Source organism: Leiobunum rupestre, chromosome 9 (genome assembly GCF_980474605.1).
Source record: "Leiobunum rupestre chromosome 9, qqLeiRupe1.1.hap1, whole genome shotgun sequence".
NCBI classification, from domain to species: Eukaryota; Metazoa; Arthropoda; class Arachnida; order Opiliones; family Sclerosomatidae; genus Leiobunum; species Leiobunum rupestre.
The window spans coordinates 26,131,169-26,156,891 of record NC_143392.1 but is presented as its reverse complement, the minus strand read 5'-3'; the positions used below and the strand labels follow the sequence as shown (position 1 = coordinate 26,156,891).

At 38.7% G+C, this 25,723-nt stretch overlaps 2 protein-coding genes across 2 annotated transcripts; one reads left to right on the top strand and one right to left on the bottom strand.

Annotated features, from left to right (window-relative positions):
• Positions 1-574: 574 nt before the first annotated feature.
• Positions 575-2,218, bottom strand: LOC149927018 (uncharacterized). The gene has a single exon (XM_090157789.1). It carries the CDS (start codon positions 2,216-2,218, stop codon positions 575-577), a length of 1,644 nt encoding a protein of 547 aa, XP_090013915.1.
• An 878-nt stretch (positions 2,219-3,096) lies between these two features.
• On the top strand, positions 3,097-4,155 carry LOC149927017 (uncharacterized). Its single transcript, XM_090157788.1, has one exon. The coding sequence runs from the start codon at positions 3,097-3,099 to the stop codon at positions 4,153-4,155; it is 1,059 nt and encodes a 352-aa protein (XP_090013914.1).
• Positions 4,156-25,723: the final 21,568 nt, after the last annotated feature.

Genomic DNA, 25,723 nt, shown 5'->3' with positions numbered 1-25,723 from the left:
ACGATGGAAAATTTCGGGGAAACCCGCTCGCCCAACAACTATCGAAGGAGCCCCGGTGCGCTCCTCGCCTTCCTTAGCGTCACTCTCTTTGTTATTAAATCTAACGCCATAAGTACATAAAATAAGTAATGAAACAGCAAATAAACGCGAACATACAAGAATACAAAAAATAATACACTGAATTAAAATACACTAAAATAGAAAACAAAAATTAATTAATATACAATATACAACTGATTAAATTTATATACACATAATTTGATTTTTAACACCCTCCCCCCTTTTGAACAGCGTTCAAAATGTTTAAATTTCAAGGGGATATAGCATTTGGATAGGTCGTCTCAGACGATTTCCATTTGGCAACCGAACCATACATGATCGTACCACCTTATCTAGCGTACTCTCTACTACGTCTTCCACAACCGCCATTCTCCACATTAGGCGTGAGAGTTTACTTTCTTCGATTAAAACTACGTCACCAACCTTTAAGCTTCGGTAGGGGTACAATTAGGCTTATGGTGTGCCGATCTCAATTCTAACAAATAATTGTTTTTCCATCTTGACCAAAAGCGGTCTAACAAAGTTTGTCGGTATTTAACCGTCTAGTTAATTCTTGTTGATGTTGGTTTAACACTTCATTATTTGTATACACTCGGGATGGCAACGACGTTAAGCGTCGGCCGATTAAAAAATGAGCGGGGCTCAAGGGAGCCGGCTCTCCGGCCCCTTCGTATACGTAACTGATTGGCCGAGAATTTATAGTGGCCTCAATTTCAATTAATAAGGTCTCGAGCTCTTCGTAGCTGAGTCGAGCCTTTCCGAGAGTTTTGCGGAGGAATGATTTGACTGAACGGACCATCCTCTCCCAAAACCCTCCCCACCAAGCCGCTCTGTCCGCTATATAACGCCACTGTATTCGAAGGGACCCGAAATAATTCGTAACTTCCGGATGTCTTAGATTTTTCAAAAGTTCATTCAAGTCCGACTCTGCTTTTTTAAATGTCTTTGCATTGTCACTGTACACAATGTTACAAATTCCACGTCTCGCGCAAAATCTCCGAAAAGATAACAAAAATCTATCAGTTGATAGATCTGACACTAGTTCCAAATGTATGGCACGCGTAACCGCGCACGTGTAGAGCGCTATATAACATTTTTCGCCGTTTGAGTCGTATAACGGACCGGCAAAGTCGATGCCGCAAACCGAAAATGGGGGCGATGGAGTAATTCGGGCTTCCGGCAGGGGTGCCATGACCGCTACCGGTGCCTTCGCTCTGAATCTTACACACTTAGGGCAGCCTTGTACTTCTCTTTTAATTAATCTCCTTATTTTATTCATCCAAAATGTTTCTCTAATTTCAACTAGAACATCATCTACCCCGGCATGTTTTAACCGGATATGACTGTCATCTACAATTAATTCTGTTAACCTATTTTTACGCGACAAGATCCAGGGATGCTTCTCCTGGTAACTAATATCCGCGGCGTCTAGACGTCCGCCTAAACGCAATAGACCATCTTCGTCAATAAAAGGTGACAACGACAATATTTTAGAATTTTTAGGAATTCCAATACCAGATTTCAAGCCATTAATTTCGACGGAATAATTTTCTTCCTGCGCATGTTTGACCCATTGTTTTTCAGCGTCATTAATTTCATCCACTGATAAAGAACCGATAATTCTATCAATTTTCTTAGCTGAATTTCTACAATTTTTTACGAAGCGTCTAACCCAAGCAGTAAGCCTATAAACCATATTGGCGGAACTATATTTCGATAGGGCGAATAGGGGGTTTTTAATTTCCGTTTCAGCGACAATAGCCAGGCTAGCTTCGGAATGCACTCTTTTTTCAATTTTAAAAGTAGGATTTTCCCCGTCAATCGATGCTGAATTTAACTTAATTATTCTATTATTTTCGGATAACCAAGGAGGTCCGAAAAGCCACAATTTAGAGGTCCTAAGTTCTTCAATCGTTACGCCGCGCGATGGGAAATCAGCCGGGTTTTCAACTCCAGCCACATGTTCCCAAGAAGAGGGGTCTGTCAACTTTTGAATTTCTTTCACCCTGTTCGAGACGAAGGGTTTCCAACGGGCCGCGTTGTCTCGAACCCAGTGCAACACTATTGTCGAGTCGGTCCACATTCGAACCGCTCGCGGAGAGTACACTAACGTTTCCACTACATTAGAAATAAGCCTCGCTCCTACAACTCCGCCCATTAGCTCCAATCGAGGTAATGTTAATGTTTACAAAGGGGCGACTCTAGTTTTCGATGCCACCATAGAGGTGGTCACCTGGCCATTCGGATAGATGCCCTTTAAGTAAACGACGGCCGCGTAGGCGCCTTTACTCGCATCAACAAAACAGTGGACTTCTATTTCGGGTTCTATTTTTGTTGGCTCAGTTGCGAAATAGTAGCGAGGAATTTCTATTGTCGTCAGGTGGGGGAGCTCCTCGCACCACGCGTCAAATTTCTGGGACAGGTCGTCCGGTATGAGGGAATCCCATTTCAGCCCCCTACTCCACATCTCCTGGAAAATTATCTTAGCACGTATCGTGAAAGGGGACAATAGACCCAGGGGGTCGAAAACTTTGGCCACGATTTTTAAAACCCAACGTTTGGTATTTTACTTTTGTCCTAACAATTTCAGAATTTCACTGACGTCAAAACTGAAAGTATCCCGCGCCTCATTCCACGATATGCCTAAAACTTTTGTATTTTTGGTGGGGCTGATTTGGCTCGCTACATTATTTTATACCTTGGGTTTCTCCCCCCACTTTTCCCTTATTTCGCTAGAGTTACTGTGAAACTTTCTCAATTTCATCCCCGCTTCCACTAAAGTATTTGACGTTTAACTGATCATTTGATCAACTTCACTAACCTCTTTTTCCCCTGAAATTAAATCATCGACATAAAGGTCGTTATCCAACACTGCACTAGATATCGACTGGTGAATGGGTTGAACCCGCGGGGCCGTTATTATCAGCAACAGCAGCAGAGAAGTCTGAATACACTTCAAACAAGAAGAAATACAGAGTGGCATTCAGTACAGTCCGTGGCATCATCTGGTCAACCTTATCCAAAAAGGTCCAAAACATGATCACAAATTGTGAGACACCAAAGGAGATGTGGGACAAACTACTTGAAATTTTCGAGCAGAAGTCGTCCAACCGTCTGCGTAAGCTTCTGGCGCAACTTATGCGAACTACGAAGTCACCAGACGTCGACATGGCCACCCACATTGCCCAGATGTGTTCTCTCTGGACAGATATCTTGTCAACGGCAAAGACAGAGAAGAACGTAACATTCGACGACTGCATCCTGATTGCCTGCATCTTCGAGTCCCTACCTCAGGATGAGTATCGAGAATTCGGTATGCTCTGGGACACGCTGCCAACCGAAAAACAGACGGTCGCAGAGTTGGAACGTTTATTGATTGGCCGTGCAACTCGAGAAGGTGACTCTTTCAGATATTCCTCTGGTCTGATGGCGAAACGCAATGCCACAAGTCATCGCGGTCACTCATCAAACGAGATGAAAGGCATGGGACGTAAGCCAAAATGCACCAATTGCCGAAAGTTTGGTCACATAGCAGAAGACTGCCGAGGACAAAGGAAAACTCCTAGAAGGACAAGCATTGACGAAAGTAATCGCACCAGCATTGGGGGTCTGATCGCAGCAAACGGTCTCGTTGCTTGCTCATCGTCTGAAGCAGCATGGTACTTTGACTCGGGTGCTACACAGCATATCACGAACGACGCCACAAAATTCCTAAACTTCCGCAAGTTCGTTACTCCAGCGACTCTTCAGATTGGAAACAAGACGCAGATGACAGCGGATGGTGAAGGAGACATAAGGATTCAGTTCCGGATCGGAAAGAAACTCTATCAAGAGGTCGTCCACAATGTCTGGCACATCCGTGACTTTGCCTGCAATGTTTTCTCGCTAAAAAGCGCAATGAAGAGAAACAAGAATCTGGAGTTCAAGGTCACAGCAAATTCTTGCGGTCTCTATGAAGTTGTCGCAGGCAAAAGGAACCTTTGTGTACCTGGCAAGGTCGAGAGTCTGTATCGTCTGGATATTAAAGTCATGCAGCCATCATGCTCCGCTCACATCGCAGCAGATCCGAGAAATGACCGGAAAGCAGATCTCTAAGTCTGGCATGAACGCATGGGTCATCAGGATAAACGGCATGTAGCAGCGACGTTACGGAGACTCGGATACGAAGTTCTAAACCAGACGTCTGACAAGCTCTGTGAAGGGTGCGTCTACGGCAAGATGACTAGGCACAGTTTCGGCACTCGTTTGGAGAAGGCTACGAAACCAGGTGAAAGGATCCATTCAGATCTCTGGGGACCATCACCAACACCGTCCATGAAAGGGAAGAAATACTACCTCCTATTCAAAGACGAGTATTCCAGTGTTCGAGCCGTATATTTCCTAACGAAGAAATCCGAAGTCGTCAATTGTTTCAAAGATTTCCTTGCCTTTTGCCGAACCCGCAATCACATAGTACAAGAGCTGGTCACGGATAATGGGACTGAATATGTCAATGAAGAGTTCCGTCAATGGACGTCTCAAGAAGGGCTACATCACCGCAAGTCCATGCCATACACGCCTGAACAGAACGGGGTCGCTGAACGAGAAAATCGTACGATTATGGAGTCTGTAAGGGCCATGTTGCATTCCAGATCGGACTTACCACCGAAACTCTGGGCTGAAGCGGTGAACACAGCCGTCTATGTCCTGAACCGAACAGCACCTACATGCATTGCTGGGAAGACGCCGTTTGAATTGTGGACAGGGAAGACAAACCCATCGATCCAGCATCTGCGTGTCTTTGGCACTGAGTGCTTTGTCCACATACCAAAAGAGAAGCGAAAGAAGCTGTCTCGGAAGGCGTATAAAGGTTTCCTGGTTGGCTATGAAGACAATGCAGACGGATATCAAGTTTATGTTCCAGAGCTGGACGACGTACTAAGATCACGAGATGTCAAATTCAATGCCGAGACGTGCGTTCCTGATTCCTGGATTCCTGTCTCTGGGGAGTCCTCCAGCCAGGGCGAGCAACTGACCGACGATTTCGTTTGCGAAAACCGGCCAACCAGAGCCACCAACTCATCAAAAGACGGACCAACCAGAGCCACTAATGCACCATCGGGCATGCCAACCAGAGCTGCCGACTACTCAAACGACGAGACAACCAAATCCGTCGAAGCGTCGGAAGACGTGGATACCGGACATAATGAGGCAACAGTGTCTCTTCCTGACAATGTCCAGGACAATCAACCTGAGAAGAGCGGTCCAGTCCTTAGAGATCGTTCAACACTAAGGAAAGTCCAACCATGTCAGAGCTGCCAGCTAGCAAATAAAGCATTCCTCATCTGCGACATATTACCACAAACGGCACGAGAAGCACGTTCAAGCAACGAATCCGCCGAGTGGGAGAAAGCGATGGTAGATGAACTTTCGGCAATGAAAAGACACGACGTCTACGAAATGGTTGATCCTCCACCTGGTCGCAAGATAATCGGAAATCGTTGGGTCTTTCGTACAAAGAATGATGAAGATGGGACGATCGTCAAGCACAAAGCCCGGCTTGTCGCAAAAGGTTTTACGCAACGAGAGGGAATCGATTTCAATGAGACTTTCGCTCCAGTTGCCCGATTCGAGACACTACGAATCTTTCTCAACCTAGTTGCCCAGAAAAATCTCAACCTGAGGCAATTCGACGTAAAGACCGCATTCCTTCATGGGAAGCTATCCGAAGAAATTTATCTGCGTCAACCTGAAGGTTTCGACAATAGTAGTGGACAAGTCTGGAAGTTAAAGAAAAGTCTCTACGGTCTTAAACAGTCTCCACGATGTTGGAATGAACGAATTGACAAATCACTTCAGAACCATGGCTTCAAGAGTGCTGATGGAGATCACTGTCTATATATTTACTCAACCAATGACGTTTTCTTGGTCTTGATCCTCTACGTCGATGATGGATTGGTTGCCGGCAGTACCACCAAAGCAGTTGATGACTTTCTTCACGACTTCAGCGATGAATTCGAAATCATAACCGGAAAAGCGTCAACGTATCTTGGACTTAAAATCGATCAGTTAAGCGACGGCTCCATATTCTTACACCAAAGCGCCTACATCGAGAAGGTTCTTGAAAGGTTCAACATGCAAGACTGTAAACCAGTGAGCACTCCTATCGGCAGTCCAGACACGACCAACCAAAGTCAGGAGAGTTTCGAGTCAACGACCATATATGCCTCGGCCATTGGAAGTCTCAGATACGCAGCGACAGGAACACGACCTGATATAGAGTACGCTGTTAATCGAGCGTCACAAGCTATGGCCAACCCCACAGTCGCCGACTGGAACTGGGTGAAAAGGATCTTTCGATATCTTAGAGGGACCTCTACACTTGGTCTCCTATTCAAGTCCGAGAATTCCATGACAACCATCCCCTACAGCGACGCTGATTACGGTGGTTGTGAGAAAACAAGACGTTCAACGTCTGGGATCGTATGCCTAATTGGCTCAACTCCAGTTACTTGGGCGAGCAGAAAGCAATAATCTGTTGCTTTGTCAACCATGGAGGCTGAACTGGTAGCTGCCACTGAAGCGGCGAAAGATGTCGTCTGGATTGAACGAATCAAGTCTTTCCTGGGTCTCAACGTAGACGATGATGTACCCGTACTCCGAGTCGACAATGCAGGGGCCATTAAACTCATCAGAAATCCTGAGTTCCACGAAACATATCAGTATTCGTCAGTACTACATTCGTGAACTGGTCGAAGAGGGCGTCATCGACGTTATGTATGTCCCGAGTGAAGAACAGCTGGCCGACATTTTAACTAAGCCACTACCTAAAGAAATCTTCACCCGCCACCGTCAGAATCTCAGTTTACGGCAGTACGAGAAAGTCGTCAACGAGGGCGAGTGTTGAAGATCAAAAGCGTTATCGGCTTTTCTCGTTTAGTTTTTTTAATAGGTTAAAAAATGTTTATTGTAAATAAGATATATTTTTAATCACTAATCTTATCTTACTATTTTTTAACCTTAAGTGTATATATATTCGCTTACAGCGTTTATTATTGCCGTCACTCCTAATATGTCGTTCATCTTGTAAAGTACTCATTCTTAATAAACGTTTGTCTTTTTAAATCACTACGTTATGATTTCTTACTAGTTTCATTAGTTAGTTAGTGTAGGGTAGCTCTGCTGATTAACATTGGATTTAAAACTCCAATACAATTTGATGAAAAGCCTTTTCCACGTCGCCGGTGTAAGCGACTCGGTGTTTACGAAAGCGTGCCAACATTTTGAAAACTAAATGGAGGAAGTTGGGCCCCACCTCTAGACAAGCATTAAGGGAAAGGAAGCCCCTCGCGAGAGAGGAGCCGTCGTAAATAATTAGGGTTGTAGTTTCGCTATTTTCACGTGTAACGCCTCTGTGGGGAAAATAATAGTGGCCGGTGGGCTTCGGAATCTCTCGATCATAAACCATTTCCACAATTCCCGATATAATTTGTTCTCGTATAATCTCGTCATACTTGATCAATTCTAGGGGTTTCGATTCTAAGTTTCGTAACAAGTTAGAAGTCGCGAAGAAGCGAACAATTAAGTTATTTCCCATTAACTACCTGTACAATGGTAAAATGGGTGTTCGGTACTATTGCAAAAAACACAAACTCTCTGATAATTTTGATTATTATTGACTCCAGTACTAAGAGTAGCTGCCGAAAACGGCTTACTAGATGGAACTTTATTATTCTGACTACCCTTAAAACTTGGTTTTTCTGATTGGGAACTGGTAGTCTTGGCTAGCGAGCTACTTGCTCTGTGGACAGCTAAGGCCCATTCGCGACATTGGATCTCCCCACTTAAGAAGGTTAGCAATTCATTTATGTCCCACAGTTTACGTATTTCCCTTCCTCTAGTATATTGTTGTAACAGATCCAATGGCAACAAGCCTCCCACAAGATGAGCTAGGAACTCGCTATGGCTATCGGTCAAACGACCCAATGATTTTAAACCTCTAACCTCAATTTGGCACGTATCATACAAATTTCTTAGGACCGCTACGTCCGTAGACGATGATACCGAACCCATTATCATAAAATTATTTAGTCTAGCACTGACTTGCAAATCTGGCCTACCGCAAGTATCCCCCAAAATTTCAATAGCTGAATCATAATTGGTTTCTGTTAAGGTTAACCCTTCAATAGCTATTTCGGCTCGGCCTTTCAGATATTATTTTCAATAATTGAACTTATCGATTTTAGACAATTGTGGATTTTCGTGGATCGCTCCTTTGAACTGAGTCTAGAATGTCTGCCGTTTTTCGTGACTTCCGTCGTATTTCTTTATTTCCAATTTCGGCAGTCGAACGGTTGCCGCTGGTGGAGAAACGATGGTAGATTGGTCACTGCCTCCAGAATGTTGAGATCCCGATGGTCGGTTTCCGGTTGGCGCTGGTAACACCGTCGGAATACTTTTGTGGTTCATCCACTTCATCGCTCTGCCTCGCCAAGAACTAATTTATCCATGTATACTTCAATTTCTTCCACCTCATTGTCCTGCTCCTCGTCGGTCGTCAATAAGGGCAGTATTTTCTGGTCCAGTTCGTCTAATTTCGGCTCTTTGGCGTTCAACTGCACTATGTAATCACTTATATTTTGCTCCGAAATAACCGTAGCCTTTCCGAGCTCTTCTTGTATCAGGTTGCAGATTCGCGTCACACCGCCTCGAACGGATTTGCGCTGTTTTTTTGAACGGCAGCCATTTTCACAAATTGTCCAGTCTACAAAATTATCGCGAGTTTTCCCGGGATTCGGCACCAATAATATTACGGATTATTGGCGCGAATAGCTTTGGGAGAGCTTAATTTAAATTGCGTTTAAACCGGCGGACTGAAACAGCGACTTAAACTTTAGCACTTAAATTTCAGGCACCTAGCACGTAAATATCTCGCTGATAAATAAATAAATGGACGGAACACTTATTTAAAACATAACAAAAAAACTGATTTAATGGTAACGCACATTGTTACAAAATATTGAGGCGCACATTGCCTTAACCCGCACAGTTGGGCTTTTTCAAGAAATCTGAACAGGAATGGCCGAGGAAAACACGCTGGACCCCTTCTTTTTCGGGGTCCTCCCCACTTTCGACGCCAGCCTGTCCCACCGCTGGGACGACGGAAAATTTCCACCCCGTCGGAAGATTTCGGGGAAACCCGTTCGCCCAACAACTATCGAAGGAGCCCCGGTGCGCTCCTCGCCTTCCTTAGCGTCACTCTCTTTATTATTAAATCTAACGCCATAAGTACATAAAATAAGTAATGAAACAGCAAATAAACGCGAACATACAAGAATACAAAAAATAACACATTGAATTAAAATACACTAAAATAGAAAACAAAAATACCCTAAACAGAAATTAATTAATATACAACTGATTAAATTTATATACACATAATTTGAATTTTAACAAGAGAAACCCACTCCAAAGTGCGAAATACCAGGAAATGATATTATTTGGGCAAAGGGAAAATGAGAGGTCGAAGACAGACATGCAAAACGAACTCAACCAGCCTCTCTTATGATTCCCCGCAGAGAAGTAGATTAAAAGTCACGTTCTCCCTTTTCCTTTCGCCGTCCCACGCGAATGAAAGCCGGAAAACAAACACGCCAAATGAGCTCAACCACCCTCTCCGCTTAACATCCCCATCAATTTACCATGTACAGTGGCGCCAAACATTTCTAAAGCCAAAGGCAAGAGCGGCCAGAGCTGCAAACCTTGGTGTTCCACACCAAATACCTGAGGTGATATTCCCTTTAGTAACGGAAGACAGACGTGAAGGATCTCGTTCGTCTTCGGCAGAGAAACACGCAAAACGTTGCCGATTATAATATGACTAGCCGAGAAGTCCACCCTACGTTTGGGCCTTCAGCTAGTTGTGTGTTTGGAGGCACCCCCCCCTCCTGTTAGGCCCCCCTGCCCCTTTTCCCCATGCCAGAATTACCGGGGTACCCTTTTCCCCCCGCAAAAATAACTTAAAAACTCGTTTTTCTCTCTCGTCCAACCCCCCCCCCCCCAGTGAGGCACCCCTTCCCCCTTTTTCCCATGGGATAATTGCCGTGGCACCCTTTTCCCCATAGTCAAACCACCCCCTTTTTTCCTCACAAATATAACTTTCTTTCTCGTCCCAAACCCCCCCCCCCCAAGTAAGGCACCCCTCCCGCTTTTCCCCATGCCAGAATTACCGGGGTACCCTCTTTCCCTCGCAAAAATAACTCGAAAACTCGCCTTTCGCTCTCTTCCAAACCCCCTGTCCCCCTGTTCCCCCCTGTAAAGAATGGCAGATTTGCCCCCGCCTCATGACGAACAGAAACAAATACGCTCGTCCCTGAGACCCGATTGGCCTCTGGCCCGCGCTGTTTATAGTCGAATCACCTCAGTAACGAAGCAAAAGGCAGTCACGGTTTCTCTCTGTCCCGTGCCACCTGTGTTTTCGCCCGGATCGCCGCCCCGCCTTTGGTACCCTTACTGACTAAGCAAAAACACAAAAAAGGCTATAGTTGCGCCACTAACGAAGCGAAAGGCTGCAGCTTCTCTTCGCCGCCCCGCCTTTGGCTTCATTCCAGAAAGCTTGGACGTACGACGACCGACGTACCAAGCGCTCCTTATTCGCAACCAAAAGAAATAAAAGGGGGCGCTTCGGTTTGTCCAAGATGGCGCGATCTCAAGGAAACAAATAGGCGACTTAACGTAGTAAGCTAGATAATTGGGACGTTTAAATTAGACTGATAGAATTATTTTGAAGGTGTGTTTGTAATATTTTGCAATAAAATGGTTACGTATTGCTGCGTGTTTGATTGTAAAAACAACGGTACCAAGGCTTGGGAAGTTGCGTTAAAAATGGGTGTAATACTAAACGTTGTTTTTAATCTTGATCTTGATATTATTTTACAGATCATTTCAAATATCCACCTCGCCTACGGCCCTTAGCAATTCCTTCTGAGAAACTACCTCTTCGTAAGCATGATAGAAAGACAACACCTTCATCTCAAAGGAGAGCAAATAGATATATTGTAAGGAAAAATAGGCAGACTTCTCTCAACAAGATCAGCGAACCCGAGAGTAACGAAGACGAAGATCCGGAGCAAGAACACTTGGTACCTCAACCGCCTCTACCAGTTGAAATAGCTCAAACTGATGATAATGCCATTAATACTTTAGAAAAAGGAATCATGGTAAACCAGCTAGCAGAACATAAATGTAAAGTAGCTGCTAATTGCGGAGTATTCGAACAAAAAACTGTTGTGTGTTTGACAGGAGTTCAATCGATGGAACTTTTTGATGAGATTGTTCAAATAGTAAAAGAAGAATTTCCAAGTAAAAGTGCATTGCCAGTCGCGGACAGAATTTTACTTACATTTATGAAACTTAAATTAGTTATTACGTACACTGCTCTCGGAGCTCTTTTCGGTCTTAGCCAGCAGATAACGGCTAATTATTTCAAACAAACAATATGCCAATTAGCCACGGTTTTAGAATCATCAGTTCCATGGCTAGAGAAAGAGGAAATCATGGAATCTATGCCACTTTGCTTTAAAGATTATGAACATACGAGGACGGTGTTAGATTGTACAGAGGTCTCCGTTGAAAAGCCTAGGTGTCTAAAATGCAAGATAAAAACTTACTCTCATTACAAAGGTACCAATACCGTTAAAGTGTGCATTTGTGTATCTCCATCTGGTGTGATTACTATGGTGAGTCAGGCGTTTGGGGGTAAATCATCTGATAAACAAATTACCGAAAAGTGTGGAGTTCTTGAGAAGTGCATACCGTATGTAGATGCCATTATGGTGGATAAAGGGTTTGCAATTGAAGACTTGTGTAGTGTAAGAGCGCTGAAGTTAATTAGGCCGCCTTTTCTTAAAAGAAAGGCTAAAGGACAAAACACTAGAAAGAGGGGCCAATTTTCCCGAGAAGATGCCTTGCTAACTTCAAAAATCGCTAGTGCTAGAGTTCACGTTGAGCGAACAATTCAAAGATTGAAAACTTTCAATATTTTTAACAAAAGCAAACCGTGGGATTTACTTCCTTACATTAACAAAATGTTTATCGTTGCGAGTGCTGTTGTAAATTTGTCAACATCTATATTGGCAGATAATAAATTTTAGTACAATCATAAATTGCTAAATATTTTATTTACTCAAAAATAAACAAAAAGTAAAATAATACTGTAATTCAAGTCTGAGGAACAATGGTTTAGGAACGAATTGCAATTTTTAATTGCATAATAACATTTATCCTCAACCAATATTGCTTAGGATTTTAGTTCTATATATTTCTTCAAAAAATATTTAAAATAAACAAATTGCAATTTAATTAAAAGCTTAGTAACAAATACTTCAGCTATTTTAACTTCAACTACTAATATGTCATTGCTTTTCTTTGAATAAATGACTAGGTGTGCTAGCGAGAGCCCTAAAATTGCAAGGTTTAGTTGAATTTGTCCATAGAATTTATGTTTGGTTTTTAATTTCAACGTCTCCTCTTTGTGGTTCAAAAAATTCAAATCTTTAACTATTTCATCAAGGGGCTTATCATTTCCCGCTGTAGGACATTTCACTTCAATCAAAATTGACTTATTTAATCCATCCGGCGAACAAGCCAGGTACGGATGATCTGGGTGTATGACTAGACCAATTCGTGTAACATTTACTCCAAATTTTTCCTCATACTTGGCAATGGCAATAGGTTCGTTAATAATTCCATACTGAGTATTTTCATTTCCACGAAATTTTGATTCAATCATTTTGGCAATCTTCTCCGAGGGGTCTTTCTGATAAGTGTAAAACTCATAGCACCTGCTTGCGGTCATTCTCTTTCCTCTGTTAGACAACCAAAAATCACTAGTCTGGGTAATTGTTGTAATTGCAATTTGTAGAGCCTCCTCACTTGTGACTGTGATTTTAGTTTCATAGAATTTTTTTCAGTTTCAGATAGTCCATCAACTAAGGTTCCAAGATTTTCATCCAACACCTTCATATTTTCACAGTCAAGCATTATGTTGAAACGTATTTTGATATCATCAAAAGTGTCAGAGATGGCAGAACTTGCGGTGGCTGGATTTTTATCTTTTAATGGAGATTTAACAAATTCTTTCCTAATTTTTGGGCCAGGTAAAATATGTTTATGAAGCGCCGTTTCGTACTTGGATGAACGAAGAAGCCTTAATAAGATACTCCGTTGCTTATTTTTATCAAATGATGGAACCGCATACTTGGGTGGCCCAACACAACACATATCACTAATGGGTTCCCCTTTGTGCATTTCAATCGATTGCTTCTTGAGTTTTCCCCATTTCCGAGTAACGTCAGTACAAGACTTCGTTTCTTTACATAATGTGTTACTCTTATTAACGAGTAAAAGAACGGCACTTTGTACCCTTTAAGCTTCTCGGACGTTCCAGTAATACTGCAGGAAATGATATGATTACTTCTTAGTTTTTCCTCTCCTTGTTGTAAACAATTGACTTTGGTTCCAACATATTGTATTATTTTAATTAGAGGCAGTCTGACATCAACTTCTATTTTAAAAACAAATTTATGTTTAAAATGCAACCTAAAGAACAAGCTTAGGCATAGGCCTAGTTTAGACTTTTTAAATAATATTTACCTTCTTCACCATCGACAGTAGGGGTATTTCGATCCATTTCCGTGGTGCTGGTGTTTTCTGAGAAAAAGTACTAATTAATAATTCATTAATTTTCGAAATACATGTAGAATACTTACACCAAGTGTATGCATGCCTAGACATGCCTCCAGCTGACAGCAGTACTGTTTCCTTTAGATCGTAGTTCTGCTTTTTCGCCACTAGGTGGCGATACCATATCTTTTGGTTGCGAATAATAAGATAGTAACGAAAGTCCGCCCCTACGAGAAGCCCCTTCCGACCCTTACCCCGCTCTAGAACCAAGTCCACACGGGCAAAAGGTTCTCCCTTCATTTCCGGTTATCTCTGGTCCAATAAAAAAAAAGCTTTGGGAATGACGGCCAATTAGATTCAAGCGGAAATGAACGGAGAACCTTTTGCCCGTACCGAGCCCGTAACACTTTTCATCGACTCCTTCTATTCCTCTTGTGGTTTCTATGAATTTATCAAACTTTGAAGATACGATTATTATTTGGTATTAGGCCGCGTAAAAAATCTCCAAGCAGACCCTTCAAAGTTCAAACAATTGGCAAACCCTTAATATATGGTTCACGAGCCTATTTACAACCAATATTCACCCCTAGAAACCTAACAAAAAATGTTATAAAAAGCATACACAAATAAAAAGTCTTTCCAATTACTCTGCTACTTTGTCTGTAAGTTCTCTCGCTACGTTGTAGTCCTTTTGAGTGTAGATGATTACATTCGTATACAGTTGTTGATTTTCCGGAAAATTTATTTGAGGAAAAATTTCGGGAAAATGGAAATTTCTTGCGTTACAGCTCAGAAATGACGTTTGGCGAGATACTTACGTCACAAAATTTATATTTTCAGTTCAAAAACAACTTTTAATTATAATAATCATCATTTAGGCTAATACCCAATAAGGCACCGCCGTAGAAACAAGTCATTGAGCGACTTTTAATGCCATGAATTCCGGTGGCTGGGTTACAATACGTAGGATGGGGGTGGCAAGCCCTTCATGTCACGCGAACCAACAGCTTTCTACACTCACTATTACAAGTCCCTAAAAGTTTGTATTCCATTTTTATTCCAGACGTGTAGTCCCTGCCTTTAATAGTGCTAATAGGTAAATGTTATTTCGAATGCAGTTTTATATTGGGAATTTGGTTGAATTTGAATATCACATAGTTCCTGAGTAACGTTTCACCCTAAAGACTAAACAACAGCGCTCCTAGCGCTCAACCACAATTTTCTATTAATGACCACCCAGTTAAAATTTCCCTTGAACAAGAGAGGGAACTCGAAACGTTTATGTAAAACATAATTATACACTTTGGGTAAATTACCAAAGATACATACTTACGGATATGTTTATAGACTTGTGAATATGCTGATTTATACCAATTTGGGATCCGTTTCGCTGCCATTTGGTTTTTGGTAGGAAATATTTTCTTTTGGTGACTACAGAGTTTTTTTTATTAACAATTTAATCATAGTCTGAACGCTGCTTGATTTATTGCCGCCGGCCGGGAATCGAACTCGGATCTGCTGCGTACAAGAGATTTACTCTAACCACTCAACCACCAACGCTGGTTAAGCAATGGTTTTTTTTTCTAAAAAACAGCTTTGGCGAATGTCCTTAACGAAGTTATAACGTAAAGCAGCGTTCAGACTAGGTGAAAATATGACGTTTGCGTCGATCGTGTCGGTTCTTTCTTACACCGTTCAGACTTCTCAACCGAGACTTTAATTTTTCACGCGTGTCTTTTACATTTTTTCATTTGTTGCGGACTGCCTAGATGGCGTCTCGGTTTCAAGCTCAAAAAGTTCAGAGCAGACAATTCAGGATTTTAACGCGGGAACTCAGGGAAGACATCGGCTTAGGAGTAGCACAGACCTCTAACACCCATTCGCGTCGGAATAAGATTGTGGAAATCTCCATCTTTCTCTCTAACTGTAAAAGAGTTTTTTTTAAATAATGGATGGCGCCATGGGTCATATGATAACGTTTTCTGGTCATTTTAAAGTAGACGGCACATTCGTAATATTCCCAACTCAATGTGAACAATCACCTTTTATTTTAATCTCCGTGCGAGGTTGGTTCCTTTCTGAACAGTGAAATGAACGAACCGACGCGACCAACATAACCGAAACAACACGACCGACGCTAACGTAACATTTTCACATAGTCTGAACGCTGCTTTAGGTACTATAATTTATTCTACATCATTTTAAATATTTATAAATTATATTAATCTTATATTTAATTAAATATTTATAAATTATATTAATCTTATATTTAATTAAATATTTATAAATTATATTAATCTTATATTTAATTAAATATTTATAAATTATATTAATCTTATATTTAATTAAATATTTATAAATTATATTAATCTTATATTTAATTAAATATTTATAAATTATATTAATCTTATATTTAATTAAATATTTATAAATTATATTAATCTTATATTTAATTAAATATTTATAAATTATATTAATCTTATATTTAATTAAATATTTATAAATTATATTAATCTTATATTTAATTAAATATTTATAAATTATATTAATCTTATATTTAATTAAATATTTATAAATTATATTAAACTTATATTTAATTAAATATTTATAAATTATATTAATCTTATATTTAATTAAATATTTATAAATTATATTAATCTTATATTTAATTAAATATTTATAAATTATATTAATCTTATATTTAATTAAATATTTATAAATTATATTAATCTTATTTTTAATTAAATATTTATAAATTATATTAATCTTATTTTTAATTAAATATTTATAAATTATATTAATCTTATTTTTAATTAAATATTTATAAATTATATTAATCTTATAATTAATTAAATATTTATAAATTATATTAATCTTATATTTAATTAAATATTTATAAATTATAATTAATCTTATATTTAATTAAATATTTATAAATTATAATTAATCTTATATTTAATTAAATATTAAAGTATTTTAATGTAAAATGTGATCGTGATCAGGAATTGAACTCGGGTCGCATTGTTTCCATGTGGATAGTTCACCGCCGAGCCATTGACTTCCTAAAGGATAATATTAAAGTAAACGAACCATTACGATAAGGCGGGTTTTTTTAATAAACGGATGAATACAATATCTGTGGATATTTTTTATTGAACTTTGTTTTTTAATTTTTGTGAACTTGTTTTTATTTCGTCGGGAATTGAACCGGGAGCGCGGTTTTAGGACTTTGATTCATTGCCGCTGTGTTATTGATTCCTTTTACGTTGTGTTATAAATCTGTAATACATTATTCAATGACGTTAATAAACTCTTTAATTGTCAGTAGGTTTATTTTTTCGGATACGTTTTTTTTAATATAATATGTATCTGGGTTTTAGGCAAAGGAAGGGTCGTATGTTATTTTTACTGATCGAGATAATGTTGTTTTTGTCTATTCTTTGATCTTATATTTTTATCTAATTTTTTTACCTTATTTTTTTCCACGAAAGAGTCCAGTTTTGGAGGAAACTTTATAGTGTGTACGTCGTGTTCTTTAGCTTATCTGGTTTCATTATAATAACGTTGAAAGTTCCGGTTTCATAATTGTAAGGTGCCATACTTCTTGCTATAATTACATTTTCTATTGTTTGGTTCCTAAATTTTTGAAGGAATTTGTTGCTTGATTGCGTTATATTTTTTGTAATTTATTTCGTTTTTCAATCGTATATTTTTATCTATTGCGTGTTTAGCGTAATCGTTCATTTATGAAGAAAATATCGACTTGTATACATCGTGCTCTTACACTTATGTTGGTCTGGTTTTTAACTGAGTCGTCATTACTTCGTAATTTGTTTTAAACGTTTTCTCGACTGATTAAGATGTTTAATGCAGTTCATCAATTAAGTTCTTTGTTTTTATTTATGAAGAGCCCTAACTATTCCGTCTACGGTCATTTATTGATAAACGAGCTGTCGTTTAGTCAAGTGGCTTTCTGTGCTTTGTGAATGGAAAGTTTTTCGCTTCTTGTTAATTCATTTTTATTGGTGTGGATATTTGGACATCTACGATTCCTAATGCAGTCATTGATTTCCTGGGTGTGCGAGTCATTATATGATATTGGAAATTGAATGGTATTGGTCCTGTTCATGCGGTATGTGTCACAACGTCAACTGGAAGTCTACGAATCGTCCATTACCAGATGTCGAATATAGCTACTCTACGGTATCTTCATAAAGATACCGTTAAAGATGCGGCAAGTATTTCGTAAGCGAGAAAAATACAAATACCCTCTGTAGATATTTCTTTCATTAAAATTTGCTGCGTATTATATTTAACTGATAAACTTGTAATGTAAATTGGGTTAAAATCAATTGTGCATTGTTTTAGTACGTATAACTCGCTGTTGTAACTACTTAATTTATTTTATTCTGAATAAATTAAACTCGGTTGTTTCGTCTCAATTATTTTAATTAAAATTAAAATTTTATACCGGGCGGGATTGAACCGGGATTACGTTTTTAGTAAATAACTCGGAATTGCGGAGATATCTTTAAGGGTCGTCTCGAGAAATTAATACCACTAGGGACAATTCTTCCGAGGAGAAGTATATTTTGGCTTGCCAACTTGTTGCTAAAACATTTTCTAAATCGCCTTAATTTCCATAACCGCGTATTTTTTTTGCGGTCTGTGTACATAGTTATGCGAATGCGCGATTTTGTATTTCGAAAGCGCTTTTTGCATTGCGAACAATATCCATTCGTGTGTATTGTATTGTATGGTATGGTTCCTCTTATCCTGTTCGTGTATGATTTGTGTATTGTGTCGTGTGTTGGTTCGTATCGTGTTCTTGAATGATTATGTGTTTGGTACTTATAGGGTAACTACTCTCCAAATAGTTATTAACTTTTGACATGGACCGAGTACTGAGGGTTACGGTCTCAACACTCTAAAAACACAACACTAGAAATTGAATGCATCAGCATTCAATGCCTTGCCACTGTGGTGAAATGCTTTACCATTCAAATGTAAGTGCTCACGGGGGCGTTCAACTTTGACTACTAGGTTAACATTCAATATCGAAAGCGAAGATTCAATCCTGAATGGGTAAAGCATTCAAAGCCAATAGTCGCACAATTCATCTTTGATTGCTGAAGTTCCAATTTAAGCGATCCGGCGTTCAAATTTAACTCTTTTGGCGCTCATATTTACCTGAAATGGCGTTCAAATGTGCGTGATTTAATATTCAAATTTAAGTCTTCTGACGTTCAAATGTAGGTTTTAGAGTTCATATTTAAGTATTGGGTCGATCATATTTACCTGAAATGGCGTTTAAATGTGCGTGATTTATCACTCAAATGTAAGTCTTTAGGCGTTCAAATTTAAGCGTCATGGGTCTATCATATTTACCCGAAATGGCGTTCAAATATGCGTGATATATCATTCAAATGTAAGTCTTTAGGCGCTCAGATTTAAATGTTCCGGCGTTCAAATTTAAGTCTTTTGGCGTTCAAATATAAGTCTTTTGGCATTCAAATTTAAGTCTTGGGTCGATCATATTTTCCTGAAATGGCTTTCAAATGTGCGGGATTTATCACTCAAATGTAGGCATAAGTCTTTTGGCGCTCAAATTTAAGCGTTCCGGCATTCAAATTTAAGTCTTTTGGCGATCAAATGTACCTGAATTGCTGTTCAAATTTAAGCGATATGTCGTTCAATATAACGACAATTGAGCTTCACGTTAACGCGTACAGGCGTGCATGAATCATTTTTATTATATGGTGAATTTGAGGCGACAAATATGTTTAGTTGTTTATGTGCTAGAAAGGGAACAAGTAAGCTTACAGCATTAATAAGTTCATAGTTTAGAAAATACGTTTTTATTGAAATTTAAACTTTATTCTTTAAACAAAATTAAAGTGTATTCTAAAGCATGATCCATAAACTTATAGTTATTCTGTAAGTCTATTAATATGCCTACTACCGGCGACGAAACATCCGTTGTTACAATTTTAAAAAACACTTTCTGGAAATTCTTCATCCATTGTTTTTCTCAAGGAAGTCGGATACTTAAGTTGAAACGTATGGTATTCTTATAGAGTTGACGTCAAATGACACCCCGTCAATTTTAACCTCCAAGGGAGAATTGAATATTTCTCTAATGTTTTCATTTGGGAATACTATTTTCGGTGTATTCACAATTGGATCCTGTATGAAATATAAAAATATAAAAATATAAATTTTGTAAAATATAAAACCGCATGCTTTAAAAAAATTATTCTCACTTTAAACGTGAACTATGAAACTATGTGGTAATTCACCACTTCAGTATTTATTGTGCCATTTACGGAAGTTTTCCGAGAGCACATACTTTATAAATTTTGTAGAAACGGATGAAGGAAATTGCATACTAAGCAGTTCTCTTCTTTAATAGTAGATGACGCGTCAGTCACTGCGTTTGCGCAGATCGTGTTACTGAAGTGGTGAATTATCTTGATTTTTATTTAGTGAAGGCTGAAAAGCTCTTTCTAAAAACGCCAACCATTAATTTCGAGTTACCAGGTTTTGGAGATCAGGTAGCGAAATAAAATGAAATCTAAATTCCCAATTTAAATTTATATCAAGTATATTTCTGTTTAAAATCTGTAGAGTCAATAGTTTTCATTTCAACACTAAACGTTTACTAGTGTTTAAAAAATGTCATTCCATAAGCTTAACGTAGCCATTGTTTACCGGAAGCGGGGAACCCTATATTTTCTTTAAGAACAAATAATTTCATTGCTTAATTCTAAGCCAAGAATAATATAAAATTAGAATAGCAAAACCAATTGATATTTACCTGCTTGTTAAAAAGTACCCTCCTGAAGTCGTGGTAGTTGAGCAACAAAGTAGGCTAAGGCTTAACACAACCGGGAAAAAATGGCCTAGTTCCCACGATGCTCTTAAGTAATAGCAGGGTCTTTTTGGAGTGGGTAGCGACGCATCGCTGCCACGTTTTAAAACGCAAATGATTCCAGGCCGGAGCGCTTCCGCAGCCGTTACGAGAAAGCGGGGCTGAACGTCGAAAATTATTGTAAAATGAATTTCAAAATTTTGTAAATTTTTTTAATCGTGTAAATTTGTGCTACTAGAGGGTTAAAGTAATATTCATTTTAGATTAATTAATTGGTTCGTATTTTAAATAGCTCAGCCCGATCACGTTTGGTATACAAATTTATGGTACCCTGAATGTGGTTTTCGATGGTTACGGTCGGTCGGCAAAACAACTTTGTTTAATTCAATTAATTTAATAATAAGGTGTATCCGCTATATACAAGATAGTACACAATGATCTTAAGTTAAAAGGAACCACCTATGGACTGCATTGTACAGGATGAAAAATTGGTGAATAAGTAGATAAGTCCATAATGAAAAGGGATAATAAAGCTAAACCCTAAACAAATTTGAAGAAATTTAAAAAAATTTAAAAACTTACTAATAGCTCGTACCGATAGGTCTTCGAGCGGATGAAAACGCGAAACTCGGACCAAATAGATCTTCGAGTGAATAATAAAATAAAATAAAATAAAATAAAATAAAATAAAATAAAATAAAATAAAATAAAATAAAATAAAATAAAATAAAATAAAATAAAATAAAATAAAATAAAATAAAATAAAATAAAATAAAATAAAATAAAATAAAATAAAATAAAATAAAATAAAATAAAATAAAATAAAATAGCCAGAAAATCCAACGGTAGACCGGTTTCGTCCTATTTGGGACTCGTCAGTACCGTGCGGGAAATCTGGCTTGCGACTATAACACCGAATAGAGAAACTAAGCCTAAATATTAAAAATTTCAAAACGAGTTGCATAGCAACGGAAAGCCGAATAGGGGGAGAGTGGTGGAGATTATTATATACGTAATGTTAAGTTAAAAGGAACCACCTATGGACTGCATTGTACAGGATGAAAAATTGGTGAATAAGTAGATAAGTCCATAATGAAAAGGGATAATAAAGCTAAACCCTAAACAAATTTGAAGAAATTTAAAAAAATTTAAAAACTTACTAATAGCTCGTACCGATAGGTCTTCGAGCGGATGAAAACGCGAAACTCGGACCAAATAGATCTTCGAGTGAATAATTAAATAAAATAAAATAAAATAAAATAAAATAGCCAGAAAATCCAACGGTAGACCGGTTTCGTCCTATTTGGGACTCGTCAGTACCGTGCGGGAAATCTGGCTTGCGACTATAACACCGAATAGAGAAACTAAGCCTAAATATTAAAAAATTCAAAACGAGTTGCATAGCAACGGAAAGCCGAATAGGGGGAGAGTGGTGGAGATTATTATATACGTAATGTTAAGTTAAAAGGAACCACCTATGGACTGCATTGTACAGGATGAAAAATTGGTGAATAAGTAGATAAGTCCATAATGAAAAGGGATAATAAAGCTAAACCCTAAACAAATTTGAAGAAATTTAAAAAAATTTAAAAACTTACTAATAGCTCGTACCGATAGGTCTTCGAGCGGATGAAAACGCGAAACTCGGACCAAATAGATCTTCGAGTGAATAATTAAATAAAATAAAATAAAATAAAATAAAATAGCCAGAAAATCCAACGGTAGACCGGTTTCGTCCTATTTGGGACTCGTCAGTACCGTGCGGGAAATCTGGCTTGCGACTATAACACCGAATAGAGAAACTAAGCCTAAATATTAAAAATTTCAAAACGAGTTGCATAGCAACGGAAAGCCGAATAGGGGGAGAGTGGTGGAGATTATTATATACGTAATGTTAAGTTAAAAGGAACCACCTATGGACTGCATTGTACAGGATGAAAAATTGGTGAATAAGTAGATAAGTCCATAATGAAAAGGGATAATAAAGCTAAACCCTAAACAAATTTGAAGAAATTTAAAAAAAAATAAAAACTTACTAATAGCTCGTACCGATAGGTCTTCGAGCGGATGAAAACGCGAAACTCGGACCAAATAGATCTTCGAGTGAATAATTAAATAAAATAAAATTGATCTTAGCCAAGAGTCCTAGTTTTTTAATTCTTTAGGCATTACCCGCCTAAATCTAGTGATCCGGGTTCGATTCCATACCGTTTAAATATTGTTAATTAAAATAAAAAAATTGCACTGAATTGTCTTTAAAAAAAGCTCAGCTCAAATTTTATTATTAATTATATAAATAATGTATAACAAAACTATTAAAGAAACAATTGTCTCTTCCAAAATTAAAAAGCATAAAGAATGGCAGAGAAACGTTAAGCTTTATGTTTAAAAAAAGTGTCCGGTGCAGTAAGTGTCGGTGGCTCAACGGTTAAGCACTGGCTCGGAGTGCAGAGCGCCGGGAGTTCTATTCCCGGTAGCCGGATTTGTTAATTCATTTGTATAATTACTAATACGCGAGTCACAACATTTCAATTTCTTCTGTGCAATAATTTAAATCGAACCCAAAATTTATAATGGAAGAATAAAGCTTTCTTCTTCCATGTATTTACATAAGAAGCGAAAAATAAAACACTATTGATATACGCTTTTGACGAAACTGAATTTCTAATTTTCAACAAAGTGATTTAAAGGGGCTCTAAAGTTCGGTGGCAAAAAAAAATAAAATTGAGCATGCTTTTCATTCCCCCAACCCCTCACTCGGCCTTGGCAGAGGCGGGCAGAGTCAACCGTATATTTCGCACTTTACTGACTTTACACACATTTTGCCACCGAACTTTGGAGCCCCTTTAAGTATCGGAGGTTCTTTGGTACTGGTAGAACGCCCGCCTGTCATGCAGGAGGACTCGGATTCGAAACCCACCCGATGCGATCACAAGTAAGACGTATACCGTGAACATTTGTTGGAAACCTTGCCATTTGGATGCTTAGACGTCAAAAGCATCGTGAAAGATTTTTGAACGCAGAGGCTTATGCGTGTTCGTTAAGGTTGAGCAAACCGTCGTCTGCTAAACTTCGGCTGCTCACAAAGTCGCTTGGATACACTATTTAGCTCGCGTAAGCGTCGTCACTTTTTATATATAGCAGACGACACAGCAGCCGAGAGCTCACTCGACCAACGATCTTTTGTGGCGTCACCAGGATTTCAAAACTGGTGGCGCTTAAGCCATTAGCACTGGTCAGGGGCGTCCTATAGTGAGTGATATGGGGGAGGGGGGCGCTCCCAAAAAGGTTTTTAAAGTTGAAATATTGAGGCCGACTATGAAAAAAAAAATTTTTGATGCCCATTTTTAAGTTCGAAGAAACTTTTCGACAAGTGAATTGGAAAAATTGGGAGTTTTAGGTGGCGCTACTAGGAAATTTTAGGTGGCGCTTCAGAAATTTGACAGGTGGCTCAAGCGCCGCCTAAAACACCCTAGCGACGCCAATGCTTTTGTGTAAACTGCTGTTAAATTGAATGGATGTAGAACTTGTAGTCAAAATTTAACGCCAGGATGACTGTTGAATTGAACTTGAAAGGTTTTTATTAAATTTGAACGCCAAGGTGAATGTTTATTCAAAATTGAAAGGAATTAGTAAAATTAGAACGTCAATTTGAAAGCTTTTTTAAAATTGAATGGTAGCGGTTAAATTTGAATGCCTATTTGAAGCGGCATTCAAAATTGAATAGTGTTATTCCATTTTGAAAGGAAATTGAATGCTTTTTTTTTAGAGTGAACGTCCAAATTGCAGGGCTTCCACCAAATGTTTACGGTATACGTCTTATTATCTATTTGCGATAGTATAGGGCGGGATTCGAACCCCAGCCCTCCTGCATGACAGGTGAGCGTTCCACCACAGAACCATCGGTATATGTTACCGAAGATAATATAACTACGTACCCTAGCTTGGAAATCAAGCTCCTTGCACGTAATGCAGGCTCTTACTGAGTTCCCGGCGGAAGTCGGAAAAACCTGCCTCCATAGAGCCGCTGCTGGCAGGGCTACCGACATCTAGTTAAAAAGCTTTGGTGAAAATTGCGCCGTGGTTTTTGACTTGCGGTTTTCAAGATGCCAGATATTTTTGCGTTATATTGTTTTAAAACAATAATGGATCATGCCTGTAGCTCTAAAAAAAAATTCTAAACGAAAGAAAACTAAAGGTGAGTAATATAATTTTGGGTTATCTATTGAAATTCCTTATTTCTCACCCTGCTATGGAGCCCGATTTTTCCGACTTCCGGCGCGAACTCAGTAAAAGCCTCACGAGAAAACGGGCTATCGAGAAACGCCGAGTAACAATAGTGGTAGAAGACTATAGCCCCGCCTCCTAAAAAATATAGATTAGTACGTCTATGGGTTCTTGGTAATACTATAGTAAACTAGCTTTAGTACCCGGCTTCGCCCGGGGTCTTAGTTTTACGAATTAGATCTGATTTGTACGTAAGAAAGGTAAACGCTGTAGCAAAAACGCTACACGTCCTGAACTACCTAAAAATCTCAACCAAACCTCCCTTTCTTCGAAGTCCCTTTCTTTCACACTAACTCCCCTTCTACGAATTGCACACTAACCCGTTCCATAAGTTTAAAGGTCGGGACGGGCGCAAAATAAAATTGAATTTGATTAATAACCATGTCAGGTATTTGGAATTAGGCGCGTTTAGTTGGAAATCAGGCCCTGAATATTGAGTTAAAATTTCAAAGCTCTAGAGCTAACTGTTCTCGAGTTTTTAGGAACATGACATACAAATAAATAAAAGGACAAACTTTAAGACTTATCGTTATAGATGATTAATAAACTATCATTGATTACGTAAATAGTTCAGTTTTTCATTTGATACATTTTGAAATATACTCGCTTCACGTAGTCTACCTTAGCTATATAAAAACAATCAACTTTCTGAGTGACGGCTTAGATAATACCAACCAAGCAGGGCTGAACATAAACGGAAGATCAGTATCGAACTTAATAAAGGTGGATAAAGGAACCTATAGAAGCTCGGTATTGGTATTTTTGAAGGTGGTTGATCGCACAGAAAGAGGTTTAGAGGTGTTCATACTTTGGGTGGTTACGTGAACTTTAAATGGTTGAGGT